Source organism: Pecten maximus, chromosome 10, assembly GCF_902652985.1.
Source record: "Pecten maximus chromosome 10, xPecMax1.1, whole genome shotgun sequence".
Classification (NCBI taxonomy): Eukaryota; Metazoa; Mollusca; class Bivalvia; order Pectinida; family Pectinidae; genus Pecten; species Pecten maximus.
In genome coordinates this window covers 14,283,102-14,297,051 of record NC_047024.1, presented here as the reverse complement: position 1 = coordinate 14,297,051, position 13,950 = coordinate 14,283,102, and the positions used below count along the sequence as shown (strand labels likewise).

General features: G+C 36.4%; 1 protein-coding gene across 1 annotated transcript; it reads left to right on the top strand.

The window, feature by feature from the left end:
• Positions 1-523: 523 nt before the first annotated feature.
• On the top strand, positions 524-13,721 carry LOC117336899 (putative GTP-binding protein 6). The gene is made up of 12 exons (XM_033897660.1): positions 524-539; positions 1,066-1,571; positions 2,058-2,159; positions 4,712-4,815; positions 5,480-5,661; positions 6,143-6,232; positions 7,181-7,286; positions 10,543-10,663; positions 10,877-11,085; positions 11,519-11,664; positions 12,274-12,423; positions 13,180-13,721. The coding sequence occupies exons 2-12, from the start codon at positions 1,103-1,105 to the stop codon at positions 13,325-13,327; spliced, it is 1,827 nt and encodes a 608-aa protein (XP_033753551.1). The 5' UTR covers positions 524-539; positions 1,066-1,102; the 3' UTR covers positions 13,328-13,721.
• Positions 13,722-13,950: the final 229 nt, after the last annotated feature.

Sequence of the window (13,950 nt, the reverse complement as noted above, 5' to 3'; positions counted from 1 at the left end):
AAATAAATAAAAGTTCATCATAATGTCACCATCCATAATTGGTAGATCTAATTCCATCTATTCTTTTAATTGTACATGCATATAATATGAGGAAATTAATGCAATTACCAGACCAGGATTCAAACCGTGGACCACAGAACTTTACAGCTAGACAAAAGCCCTCTTATCAATTGTGGTACCAGGCCACTGACTATCAGCCTAGTATAATCCTGTAACTGTTAGGGGCAGAGAGGCTCCTAAACCTAATAGAAGAGTTGATGACAAGTAACAAGTATAGGACACTGCCCAGACAATTCAAGCATTTTGTCTCCAAGTGCTTTTATAAAAAAAAAAATAGAAAGAAACGTTTTGTACTTATTAGTGATTCAGTCAATGTCGGCATTTACAAGTTTCAACTTAATGTTTAAAAATAAAGATTAAAAAAAAAAAAAATTCTGTTCCTGCTGTGGATCGAACCCATTTCTATTGCAATTTAACCGTCTACAAAAATTTGTCAAAGGGACATCACTCTAAATTGTTTTGATGCAAGGTCTGGAAAGGTGAGGAAATTAAGTGCTATTAGATCATGCAGACTATTTATATATTTTCGAGACTGCACTAGTTGATATTAAGTATTTTCAGAAATAGTGTGTGTGTGTGAACATTTTACTCTTGCAAAATTGCCAGACTTATCAAGTGCCAACCGATAACATAATACATTATCATTAGGCCAGGTGATTTTTACAGCAGACAGTGTTAAAATTAGAAATAAAAGAGTGTGTATTTTTAAAAAAAATATTATTCAAGTGGATGGATCTAGTTATAATATCTGTCTGTGTTCATAAAAATATGAATAATTATATGATATTCAAATATGGCACATTTGTGGTATGCTAGTGCCCTTTTTGGTGAAGTACATGTAGATTCTAGTTAAATCAAGAATTTGTAGGCCCTATATCAGAGACTTGTATATATAGTATATACCGTATAATACGTCTCTGCCTATATGAAGTAGAGTAATTATAATCCTGAGACAGTATATAATATTTATCCCACTAAATTTGATACATTTTCTTGGTTTTACAGACTTGGGAAACTTGGTAGATGAACAGGAAACTTGGACATGATGGTCAGTCAGAACAATATGTTTTTATTCCTCCGGAAAATCAGGGGAATATATTCAACATCCAACGAATATTTAATGAAATGGAGAGCAGTTCCGTGCAGGGGTTTTAATAGAACAAGCTGTTGTATACATCAACGGACATGCAATAAATACATTAAGTTATCTTTAAGCACTCATGTAACACCTGGTTTAAATTTACATTTATTTGGTAAAAACAAAATACCAGTGTGTAGTTTAAATAAATATTATACAATTTGTCATCAAAATTCATTAAAGGGTAAGAATTTTTTTAGGCAAGGTGAAGTTTTAAGAAATTCACAATACAGATATTCACCAATGATGATTTGGTTTTCTGGATATCGACACTTTCACAGCAGTTTTCATCATCATAAAAGAGATCACCCAATTTATAAAGAAGGAGGAGGTGATATGGAGGATGATCCTGACCAATTGAAGGAAACTCAAGGTACATAACATATCGTTTGGTGGGCCTGCAGTAACACTCGCCAGCTAGCTATCACCTACAGGCGTAGCCCGTGTTTCCTCTGGCCCTGACACCAGACATGAAAATGTGTAGACATTACCCGTCAGAACACAGGGTTTTATCTGGTTACTCTGTTTCCTTCCGCAGTAAAACCCCTGGTGCTTCGATCTATCCACAATTGTTGTCAAATAAAAACAGTTTACAGTACAACTAGTGTTTACTATACTGTTCTGCAATAATCCCGGCATTCAAACACCTCAAAGTCACAATTACAAGACAATAGAATCACGTTTGTTGTTTAATTCAATTAAGAACAAATGAGTGGAATTATAACTAGACATGGACTTATTTTTTTTTAAGTACAATTATTGATAAAAAATTCTGCTCAATTTTTAAAATTGACCTAACTAGTTTATAAAATCAGAGTTTATAATTATATTTATATACAAATACCACATTTCTTTTCAGATGACATGGAAGTACTTGAAATGGAACATGAGTACAAACAAATGTTACGAGAGTACTACAGCATCCCTGGTATGGGACAGAGGATCCTAGTCATACAACCAGGTAGGTTTTACATTAGTACTACAGCATCCCTTGTATGGGACAGAGGATCCTTGTCATACAACCAGGTAGGTTTTACATTAGTACTACAGCATCCCTTGTATGGGACATATGGTCTTACTACAGTAGTACTACAGCATCCCTGGTATGGGACAAAGGATCTTATTACAGTAGTACTACAGTATCCCTTGTATGGGACATATGGTCTTACTACAGTAGTACTACAGCATCCCTGGTATGGGACATATGATCTTACTACAGTAGTACTACAGCATCCCTGGTATGGGACATATGGTCTTATTACAGTAGTACTACAGCATCCCTGGTATGGGACATATGGTCTTATTACAGTAGTACTACAGCATCCCTGGTATGGGACAAAGGATCTTACTACAGTAGAACTACAGCACCCCTGGTATGGGACATATGATCTTATTACAGTAGTACTACAGCATCCCTGGTATGGGACATATGGTCTTACTACAGTAGTACTACAGCATCCCTTGTATGGGACAAAGGATCTTATTACATTAGTACTACAGCATCCCTTATATGGGACAAATGATCTTACTACAGTAGTACTACAGCATCCCTTGTATGGGACAAAGGATCTTATTACATTAGTACTACAGCATCCCTTGTATGGGACATATGGTCTTACTACAGTAGTACTACAGCATCCCTGGTATGGGACAAAGGATCTTACTACATTAATACTACAGCATCCCTTGTATGGGACATATGATCTTACTACAGTAGTACTACAGCATCCCTGGTATGGGACATATGGTCTTACTACAGTAGTACTACAGCATCCCTTGTATGGGACAAAGGATCTTATTACATTAGTACTACAGCATCCCTTATATGGGACAAATGATCTTACTACAGTAGTACTACAGCATCCCTTGTATGGGACAAAGGATCTTATTACATTAGTACTACAGCATCCCTTGTATGGGACATATGGTCTTATTATAGTAGTACTACAGTATCCCTTGTATGGGACATATGATCTTACTACAGTAGTACTACAGTATCCCTTGTATGGGACATATGGTCTGATTACAGTAGTACTACAGCATCCCTTGTATGGGACATATGATCTTATTACATTAGTACTACAGCATCCCTTGTATGGGACATATGATCTTACTACAGTAGTACTACAACATCCCTGGTATGGGACAAAGGATCTTATTACAGTAGTACTACAGCATCCCTGGTATGGGACATATGGTCTTACTACAGTAGTACTACAACATCCCTGGTATGGGACAAAGGATCTTATTACAGTAGTACTACAGTATCCCTGGTATGGGACATATGGTCTTACTACAGTAGTACTACAGTATCCCTTGTATGGGACATATGGTCTTACTACAGTAGTACTACAGCATCCCTTGTATGGGACATATGGTCTTATTACAGTAGTACTACAACATCCCTGGTATGGGACATATGGTCTTATTACAGTAGTACTACAACATCCCTGGTATGGGACATATGGTCTTACTACAGTAGTACTACAGCATCCCTTGTATGGGACAAAGGATCTTATTACATTAGTACTACAGCATCCCTTATATGGGACAAATGATCTTACTACAGTAGTACTACAGCATCCCTTGTATGGGACATATGATCTTACTACAGTAGTACTACAGCATCCCTTGTATGGGACATATGATCTTATTACAGTAGTACTACAACATCCCTGGTATGGGACATATGGTCTTACTACAGTAGTACTACAACATCCCTGGTATGGGACATATGGTCTTACTACAGTAGTACTACAGCACCCCTGGTATGGGACATATGGTCTTACTACAGTAGTACTACAGCATCCCTGGTATGGGACATATGGTCTTACTACAGTAGTACTACAGCATCCCTGGTATGGGACAAAGGATCTTATTACAGTAGTACTACAGCATCCCTGGTAGATCCTAGTCATACAACCAGGTAGGTTTTGCTGTGAGTGGATAATAGCACAAATATACATTCTGACACCTCATGCTACTTCAGTGTATTGCACATATGAGTTGATATAATTATTTTTTGATGACTTTGCTAGAGATTGACCCTGGAGACACTGGCCAATCTGGTGCTCTACAGAACAAGCTAAAACAAAAATTCTCTCTCTTGTCAGTGTAACCTGGGGCCTGGTAAATACTGGCCGCAACATACCGCTCGGCTAGAGAATCTTCTCTTTAGCTCGATCGGTTGAGCGCAAGACTAGTAAGCCAGAGGTCCCAGGTTCGATCCCTAGAGGAGGCAGTGATCTAGCTTTAATTAATCATGTGCTCTGTTACATCAGAATGGTATGAAGTGGCTAGTATTTTACTAGGATGACATATTTCACAGACACAACATTGTGGACATAATAACATGCAAAATGGTGCTTCAGTTCATCTAAATTTTAAGCAGATCACTGTATTTGTAGTAAGATTCACCAGGTATTATGTAATGAAAAAGAATGTTGTACATTTTAATTGAAATGTTCCATAAGCTAGTCACTATATAATGATGTTCTGCTTGACTTGTTTTAGACATAAAGGGAAGAGATCAGCCATCCCTAACGACCCCTGACCTTCAACTCGCTGAGGCATGCGCCCTGGTGGAAACACTGCCAGACTGGAAAGTGGTGCAGAAAGTAAGAAATATTTACTAAACCAATTATATATTCATTTCATATTTGTTATTTTGAGTATATTTTACCTTTATGAGATCAAGTATATTTTGTCATTGAAAACTCTTGCAATCAGTTATTGTATATGACAAACAAATTGGAGGCAGATCTATTTCAGCCATCCAATACATTGAATTTACTACAAAATGTTTTTGAAACAGCTTTTAGAACAGTATGTATCAGTTTATTGAAGGTAAAGATACAACAAGAACACATTGAGTGGGGAACCTATATATAGCTGTATATTATACCGTATTCATCTTCAAATAAATTCCTTTACACAAATACTCAAAAATCTTCATTTTTGCAGAATGATCAATGTTAAAATAGTAAGTATATCACAATATGTAAAAAGAGCGGGTGGGTGTAGCTTGTACATAGTGTTAGATACCGTCTCTGTCACTCAGATGAAGGAGCAATATGCTTCTTCGGTTCAGGATTTTCAGGATGGAGACCCTGATTCCCATTAGGGCACTCAACAGGAATATGATTCCCTGTTCTTTAACAAGTACATGTATGTGCTAGAGTTGTTCACAAGTAAGCCCTGCAGCACTCCCCAAAGTTTAATACTAGGGGAGGTAGAGTATTTGAGGGTGGTGTAATTAATGATGCTTGTGTTACCTGACAGATGGTTGTCCCTGTACACAACAGACACCTGCCTCATGTGTTCAGTCCGGGACGCCTGGCTCAGCTTACTCAGGAAATCACAAATAATAGACATATCAGTATGGTGTTCCTCAGTACCAATAAACTGTCTCCGGCACAGGTGTCTGCTCTCCAGGATCTCTGGAACATCGCCATCATCGACAGGTAACACACCCACCACACAAAATGTATGTGTACATGTTGAAGTGGATCATGTAGAAGTCATATTCTAAAATGTTGAATTACATATTGAAATAAGTAATTTTGGAGTTGTAATGTCTTATATTGTACATATGTTAGTGAATACTTCATAATCCTTCGTGACCTAATGCGATAATCCTTGAGAGTAATGTTAACTGTTGATATTAATCATACTGCATTATTTTTGGAGTCATATATTAATTATTTGGGAGTTTTATTTTAACATGTCATAAGATAGCAGAATTATTTTGGAGTTGTATTTTAATGTTTTATCAAAATATATTCTATTTTGGAGTTGTATTTGAACATACTATATCATAAAACATTTATTTTGGAGTTGTATTTTAACATGTTATATTGTAAAACATTTATGTTGGAGTTGACTCTATTATTGGGTATTTTGGATTTGTATCCAAGCATATACTATCTTTTGTTGGATCTGCAGGTACACAGTTGTTCTACAGATATTTAAAGAACATGCTAAAACTAAGGAAGCCAAACTGCAGGTAGCTCTGGCAGAGATCCCCATGTTAAGGTAATTATCAGTCTTAACACACAAACGTGTTACCAGGGCATAAACAAAAATATTTCAGCATCACTTGTCCTTCGGGCAAATTTGGGTTCAAAGTACTGGCCAAAATGTGAAAATTGTGGTACAATTAAACTAAATTAGTAGTATCTTAAATTGATCTAAGGAAAAGGGATAGATCACCAGAAATTTTGCACTTGCTAATCAGCAAGTAATCACCAATATTTACTTTTCTACAGACCAAATTTACTGACCCTGGGCAATCAGACCTTTTTTTCTAGCCCTGATTGTTCACTTCAGTTTTTCGTATCCTACCTTTAACATGCTACAGGTTTGTATGGAGTCTGTCACGTTAAATATCTAAAAACCTAAATTATTAATTTTTTAATTTTTTGATACATACATTTATCTAATACCTTCCTTGTATCCAGTGTCATATCACCCTCTAACACAAAGGAGATGTACATGATGTCCTAGTTCTCAGAATGAATTTTTGATTTTAGTGAACATCAGGCGATCTACGTATGTAAGATGAAATCTTTGTGGTGATTTGAATGACAAAGATTGAACCATATAGACTGAAATTCTGTTTACATTTATTCAGAAGTTGTATAAGTTTTATACTAAATCTGTGGTATCATACTATACTAGAAAGTTTATAATGCTAATTCCATTATTCATTTCTTGTTGTACAACAGATAATACTTAAATAACTTGATACTATTTCTGATGTCATACACTGTATATATTTCATTTTAGTAATACGACTTAACAATAAAGTGATTTATTTATTTACACTGATTTGATGAGACTTCAAAATTTCCACTCATGCCCGGGGTTCATATCTACTTAAACATTTGTGTTCCTGATACAGCAACAATAACCTCAATACCTAGCTGTAATGCTTCCGATCAACATTATTTTAAAAACTTCTCATTTGGGACATTTATCTAGATATTGTATTCCTGATGTCCACGATGGCAAGCATGACAAAACATTTGGAGGAAGTAACTATCTAGGGGGAGACACTCACTACCAGCATCGCTGGCATTTACTGGGGGTAAGTAAACATCGCTGGCATTTACTGGGGGTAAGTAAACATTGCTGGCATTTACTGGGGTAAGTAAACATCGCTGGAGTTTACTGGGGGTAAGTAAACATCGCTGGCATTTACTGGGGTAAGTAAACATCACTGGCATTTACTGGTGGTAAGTAAACATCGCTGGCATTTACTGGGGGTAAGTAAACATTCCTAGTGTTAACTGGGGGTAAGTAAACATCACTGGCATTTACTGGGGGTAAGTAAACATCACTGGCATTTACTGGGGGTAAGTAATCATCACTGGCATTTACTGGGGGTAAGTAAACATCGCTGGCATTTACTGGGGGTAAGTAAACATCACTGGCGTTTACTGGGGGTAAGTAAACATCGCTGGCATTTACTGAGGGTAAGTAAACATCGCCGGCGTTTACTGTGGGTAAGTAAACATCGCTGGCATTTACTGGGGGTAAGTAAACATTGCTGGCGTTTACTTGGGGTAAGTAAACATCGCTGGCATTTACTGGGGGTAAGTAAACATCGCTGGCATTTACTGGGGGTAAGTAAACATTACTAGTGTTTACTGGGGGTAAGTAAACATCGCTGGCGTTTACTGGGGGTAAGTAAACATTCCTAGTGTTTACTGGGGGTAAGTAAACATCACTGGCGTTTACTGGGGGTAAGTAAACATCGCTGGCGTTTACTGGGGGTAAGTAAACATCGCTGGCGTTTACTGGGGGTAAGTAAACATTCCTAGTGTTTACTGGGGGTAAGTAAACATCGCTGGCGTTTACTGGGGGTAAGTAATTATCACTGGTGTTAACTGGGGGTAAGTAAACATTGCTAGTGTTTACTGGGGGTAAGTAAACATTGCTAGTGTTTACTGGGGGTAAGTAAACATTGCTAGTGTTTACTGGGGGTAAGTAATTATCACTGGTGTTAACTGGGGGTAAGTAAACATTGCTAGTGTTTACTGGGGGTAAGTAAACATTGCTAGTGTTTACTGGGGGTAAGTAAACATTGCTAGTGTTTACTGGGGGTAAGTAAACATCGCTGGCGTTTACTGGGGGTAAGTAAACATCGCTGGCGTTTACTGGGGGTAAGTAAACATCACTGGCGTTTACTGGGGGTAAGTAATTATCACTGGTGTTAACTGGGGGTAAGTAAACATCACTGGCATTTACTGGGGGTAAGTAATAATCACTGGTGTAAACTGGGGGTAAGTAAACATTGCTGGTGTTAACTGGGGTTAAGTAAACATTGCTGGTGTTAACTGGGGGTAAGTAAACATTCCTAGTGTTTACTGGGGGTAAGTAATAATCACTGGCGTTTACTGGGGGTAAGTAAACATTGCTGGTGTTAACTGGGGGTAAGTAAACATTCCTAGTGTTTACTGGGGGTAAGTAATAATCACTGGCGTTTACTGGGGGTAAGTAAACATTGCTGGTGTTAACTGGGGGTAAGTAAACATTCCTAGTGTTTACTGGGGGTAAGTAATACACTGTGTTATGGGGTAAGTAATATCACTGTGTAACTGGGGTAAGTAAACATCACTAGTGTTTACTGGGGGTAAGTAAACATCACTGGCGTTTACTGGGGGTAAGTAAACATTCCTAGTGTTTACTGGGGGTTAGTAATCATCACTAGTGTTAACTGGGGGTTAGTAAACATCACTGGTGTTAACTGGGGGTAAGTAAACATTGTTGGTGTTTACTGGGGGTTAGTTATCATCACTGGTGTTAACTGGGGGTAAGTAATCATCACTAGTGTTAACTGGGGGTAAGTAATCATCACTGGTGTTAACTGGGGGTTAGTAATCATCACTAGTGTTAACTGGGGGTTAGTAATTATCACTAGTGTTAACTGGGTAAGAATACATGGGTAAACTGGCTAAGTATATCACTAGTGTAACTGGGTTAAGTAATTATCACTGGTGTTAACTGGGGGTAAGTAATTATCACTGGTGTTAACTGGGTTAAGTAATTATCACTAGTGTTAACTGGGTTAAGTAATTATCACTAGTGTTAACTGGGTTAAGTAATTATCACTGGTGTTAACTGGGGGTTAGTAATTATCACTAGTGTTAACTGGGTTAAGTAATTATCACTGGTGTTAACTGGGTTAAGTAATTATCACTAGTGTTAAATGGGTTAAGTAATTATCACTGGTGTTAACTGGGTTAAGTAATTATCACCGGTGTTAACTGGGGGTTAGTAATTATCACTAGTGTTAACTGGGTTAAGTAATTATCACTGGTGTTAACTGGGTTAAGTAATTATCACTAGTGTTAACTGGGTTAAGTAATTATCACTAGTGTTAACTGGGTTAAGTAATTATCACTGGTGTTAACTGGGGGTTAGTAATTATCACTAGTGTTAACTGGGTTAAGTAATTATCACTGGTGTTAACTGGGTTAAGTAATTATCACTGGTGTTAACTGGGGGTTAGTAATTATCACTAGTGTTAACTGGGTTAAGTAATTATCACTGGTGTTAACTGGGTTAAGTAATTATCACTAGTGTTAACTGGGTTAAGTAATTATCACTAGTGTTAACTGGGTTAAGTAATTATCACTGGTGTTAACTGGGGGTAAGTGATTATCACTAGTGTTAACTGAAGGTTAGTAAACATCGCTTTAAAGAAACAACACAGATACAAGATGACTAAAGCTGTACCAGGTACTAGATCATCTTCATTGCGAGATTGTGGAAACATCACAAGATGTATATTCTTTTTCGAAATGAAGAGCAAAATAAACACCTTATGATCGGTGTTAATGATTGTGTGCTACATTCGCTCAGTGATGAAATGATGATGGTATTCAGTCTCTAGTATCACATGTTCAAAATTATTACTTTAGAATTTGAGAATTGGAATTTACTAGGTTGCACATGGTATTCCTTCTTAGATGACTTAACCTTTTGATTACACAGATTCATTAAGAAGCTATTATAACAATTTATATTTTTGATACTTTTTTACAGAGAATTTGCTATACACATGTATATTTTTTATACTTTTTTACAGAGAATTTGCTATACACATGTATATTTTTTATACTTTTTTACAGAGAATTTGCTATACACATGTATATTTTTTATACTTTTGTACAGAGAATTTGCTATACACATGTATATTTTTTATACTTTTGTACAGAGAATTTGCTATACACATGTATATTTTTTATACTTTTTTACAGAGAATTTGCTATACACATGTATATTTTTTATACTTTTTTACAGAGAATTTACTATACACGTGAATTTTTTTTCGCTAGATCAGAGAACAAAAGTTACGAGGGCTGTTGGCTAAAGTGAGGAAGCAGAGAGAATTCCTGAGGAAAGGGCGACAGAAACGTCAGCAGCCGACGGTAGCAGTAGTAGGCTATACAAATTGTGGTGAGTTGTCCAAACATGAACATATTCAGTTGTAAAATGTTCACATTGTTTTTATCCAGGTTTTTCAAGTTTTGTACATTGTGAACTTGATCATAAGTTATGTGTGTTTGAATTATGAAATTTCTTATGGCCCTGCCATTTATACCCTGTGATTTAACAGAAGAGATAATTTAGTAAATATTGTGTTTTAAGAAGTTTATTTCCTGGTTCCAGGTAAGACAACATTGATTAAGGCCTTGACTGGTGACCGTAAGATGAAGCCTCAGGACCAGCTGTTCGCTACATTGGATGTGACAGCACATGGAGGTGCCCTCCCGAACAATCTCTCCATCCTTTACATGGATACTGTGGGCTTCATCGCAGACATCCCCACCACCCTCATCGACGCCTTTGGTGCTACACTAGAGGATGCCTTGGTTGCGGTATGTTAATGATTCTCAACATTTTGTGTAATATATGAAATTTTGTGCTTAAATTTGCAGTACCTGTAATAAACTTTTGTGTTTTTCTGTACTTTATAGTTTTGTGATTTTGCAGGGGCGATATTTTGTGACTTTGACAGTTGAAACTTATTTGTAGGAATTCAATTTCATGTATCACCACGTGGTAAAATTTATCTGTAGAAATTTAATATACATTTTGTTTACGTTAAATGACTGAACACATTGAAATTGAACCCCTTGTTAATGTTACCAAATATACAGAATAAGGAATAAACTATTTCATATAAAGAATGAAGTACATTTGTAGAAACTTTTTGTATTTGTTTGTAGACAATGAATATATTTTCTGTGAAGTATACACTGTTTGGCATGCTTGTGTGAAGTATACACTGTTTTATATGTTTGTGGACAGGATGTGATTATCCACCTTCAGGACATCAGCCACCCGGACAGAGTAGCCCAAAAAGACAACGTCCAGACAACACTGAAGAAGTTATTGACGGACAGTCAGTACAGAAAAATCATCAATGTTGGAAATAAAGTGGATCTAGTCAAAGGGTACTCACCAATATCACAAACATAAAACATTTACTGTTTTTCTACAGATGTATTAATTACTATTTCACAAAATTACAAATTGTAAGATTTTACTGCTTAAAAAGAAAAATAAATAAAGAATAAATGAGAGACCAAGCTAGGAAGCTTTCCAGCGTCATTCCTTCTCTCTACATATGTTGCTAATAGTAATGCTTTATTATCAATTGAATATTTACAACGGTTACTAACATGGCATTAAAAAGATTTACATTTTAAGGTGAAATCCTTGAAAGGAGAAGTAACTTGATCTAGACAATCTCATTTTTGTTTCTTCATCTTCTGTATTAATTATTGAACACTATCGCTTTTTAGGGGCCGCGGTGGCCTAGTGGTTAAGGTTTATCACTAGCCCTCCACTTTATCACTAGCCCTCCACCTCTGGGTTGCAAGTTCGAAACCCACGTGGGGCAGTTGCCAGGTACTGACCGTGGGCCGGTGGTTTTTCTCCGGGTACTCCGGCTTTCCTCCACCTCCAAAACCTGGCACGTCCTTAAATGACCCTGGCTGTTAATAGGACGTTAAACAAAAACAAACCAAATATAGCTTTTGATTCCTTCTTGTTTTTTGTAGTGATGTGTGTGATGCTGATTGTATCAACATATCATCAGTGAAGGGCCACGGCCTTCATGAACTACAGCTGGCCATACAGAAACAACTTCTAGAAAGCAAAGCTCTCCTGGAGAAAAAAATCAGCGTCCCTGCCAGTGGGGAGCATCTCAAGTATGTCACCTAAATGAGTTCAGAAAATTTTAATGACAAACCCAGGTATTCAAAATATTTTCGCTGCTACTTTATAAGTATTGCTGGTACCTATGTTTTAACTTCATATGATTATGTACAGTGATAGTGAGTTGATTTATAAGGCGTGATGGTACAGTGTCTTGTAAGACCGATTTGGCTTTTGATATCTTATTGTTTTAGATTCTCAAATAAAATTTACTTTTTGTAAAATTTGTTGCTTTAATATAATATCGATATGTGACACTTAAATAAATTGTATTGGTAAAAATTAAGGTCACTGCTATCTTGTTAATTCAGGTAAAATATATTTGTCGCTGCTACCTCATTACAATAAAGGTGCAATATGTAGGTCACGGTTATCTTGTAATTAGCTCACTGTCTCGTCCTGCCTTAATTTAGGCAAAAATACATGTACAAGATGTAGGTTACTGCTACCTTGTTAATTCAGGTAGAAATATAGGTACAATATGTAGGTCACTTCTAACTTGTTAATTCAGGTAGAAATATGGGTAGACTACGTAGGTCAATGCTACTTTGTTAATTCAGGTAGAAATATAGGTAGAATATGTAGGTCACTGCTACCTCATTCATAGACATACATTACTGTTTCTTCTTTAATGCACTTAGGTTCGTTTACATTAATTGAGTTCAATACCTCATGAACAGTTACACCACTAGTTACATTACCAGTAAAGTTGAAGTTTGTTACAGACACTATATATTGGTATATTTCAGCTGGTTGTATACCCATGCCACGGTCCAAGCGGTGGACGGAGCGGTCAAGCCTAATCATTTACTAGTGGACATTGTCATCTCAGAGGGACTTTATGCCAAGTTCATGGCCAAGTTTGGAAAGCCAGTTACAAAAAAAGTCAAGATATAAAAATTAATTCTGTTGTGTTGAAGATTCACTTGTGTATTCTGAAATGTTTTACTGGATTACCTCTCTACAATTCCGTCTTTTTGTAGTGCAGAGTTATCTGCTCTAGTGAGCAGGTATTGGTTGTTTTGTCAACTGTTTGCGAGAGTAAGGTCATGAAAATGTGAGAAAACAACGTAATTTTCTTACACAAACTAATGACTTAGCCATCAATTCCTGCTCACAAGAGCAGATAACTCTGTATTACGAAAAATACAGAATATCAGTACAAACTAGCAGTATAATTGTACTGAATTATTAGCATTGATATTGTAAGTGGGCAGCTGTGAAATTTGAACACCCATTGTCTTTCATATATGTTAATAATGAATAAATGAATCTATTTATAAATAGAAAATGCTTATTGTTGTTGATATTTTGAAACAAGACAATTGAAAATAATGTTATAAACTGTTTTTATACATGTAAGTACATATGAAGGTATGCATTAAAATTCAGTTGCAATCATTATTTCAGAGGGAAAAAAACTCTGACATGCAGGTATATATATTATCAAGATTGATAAACATGTACAGTTTTATTTACAAATTTATTGATAAGGTGAGTGACTATCACAGTAATGTTAT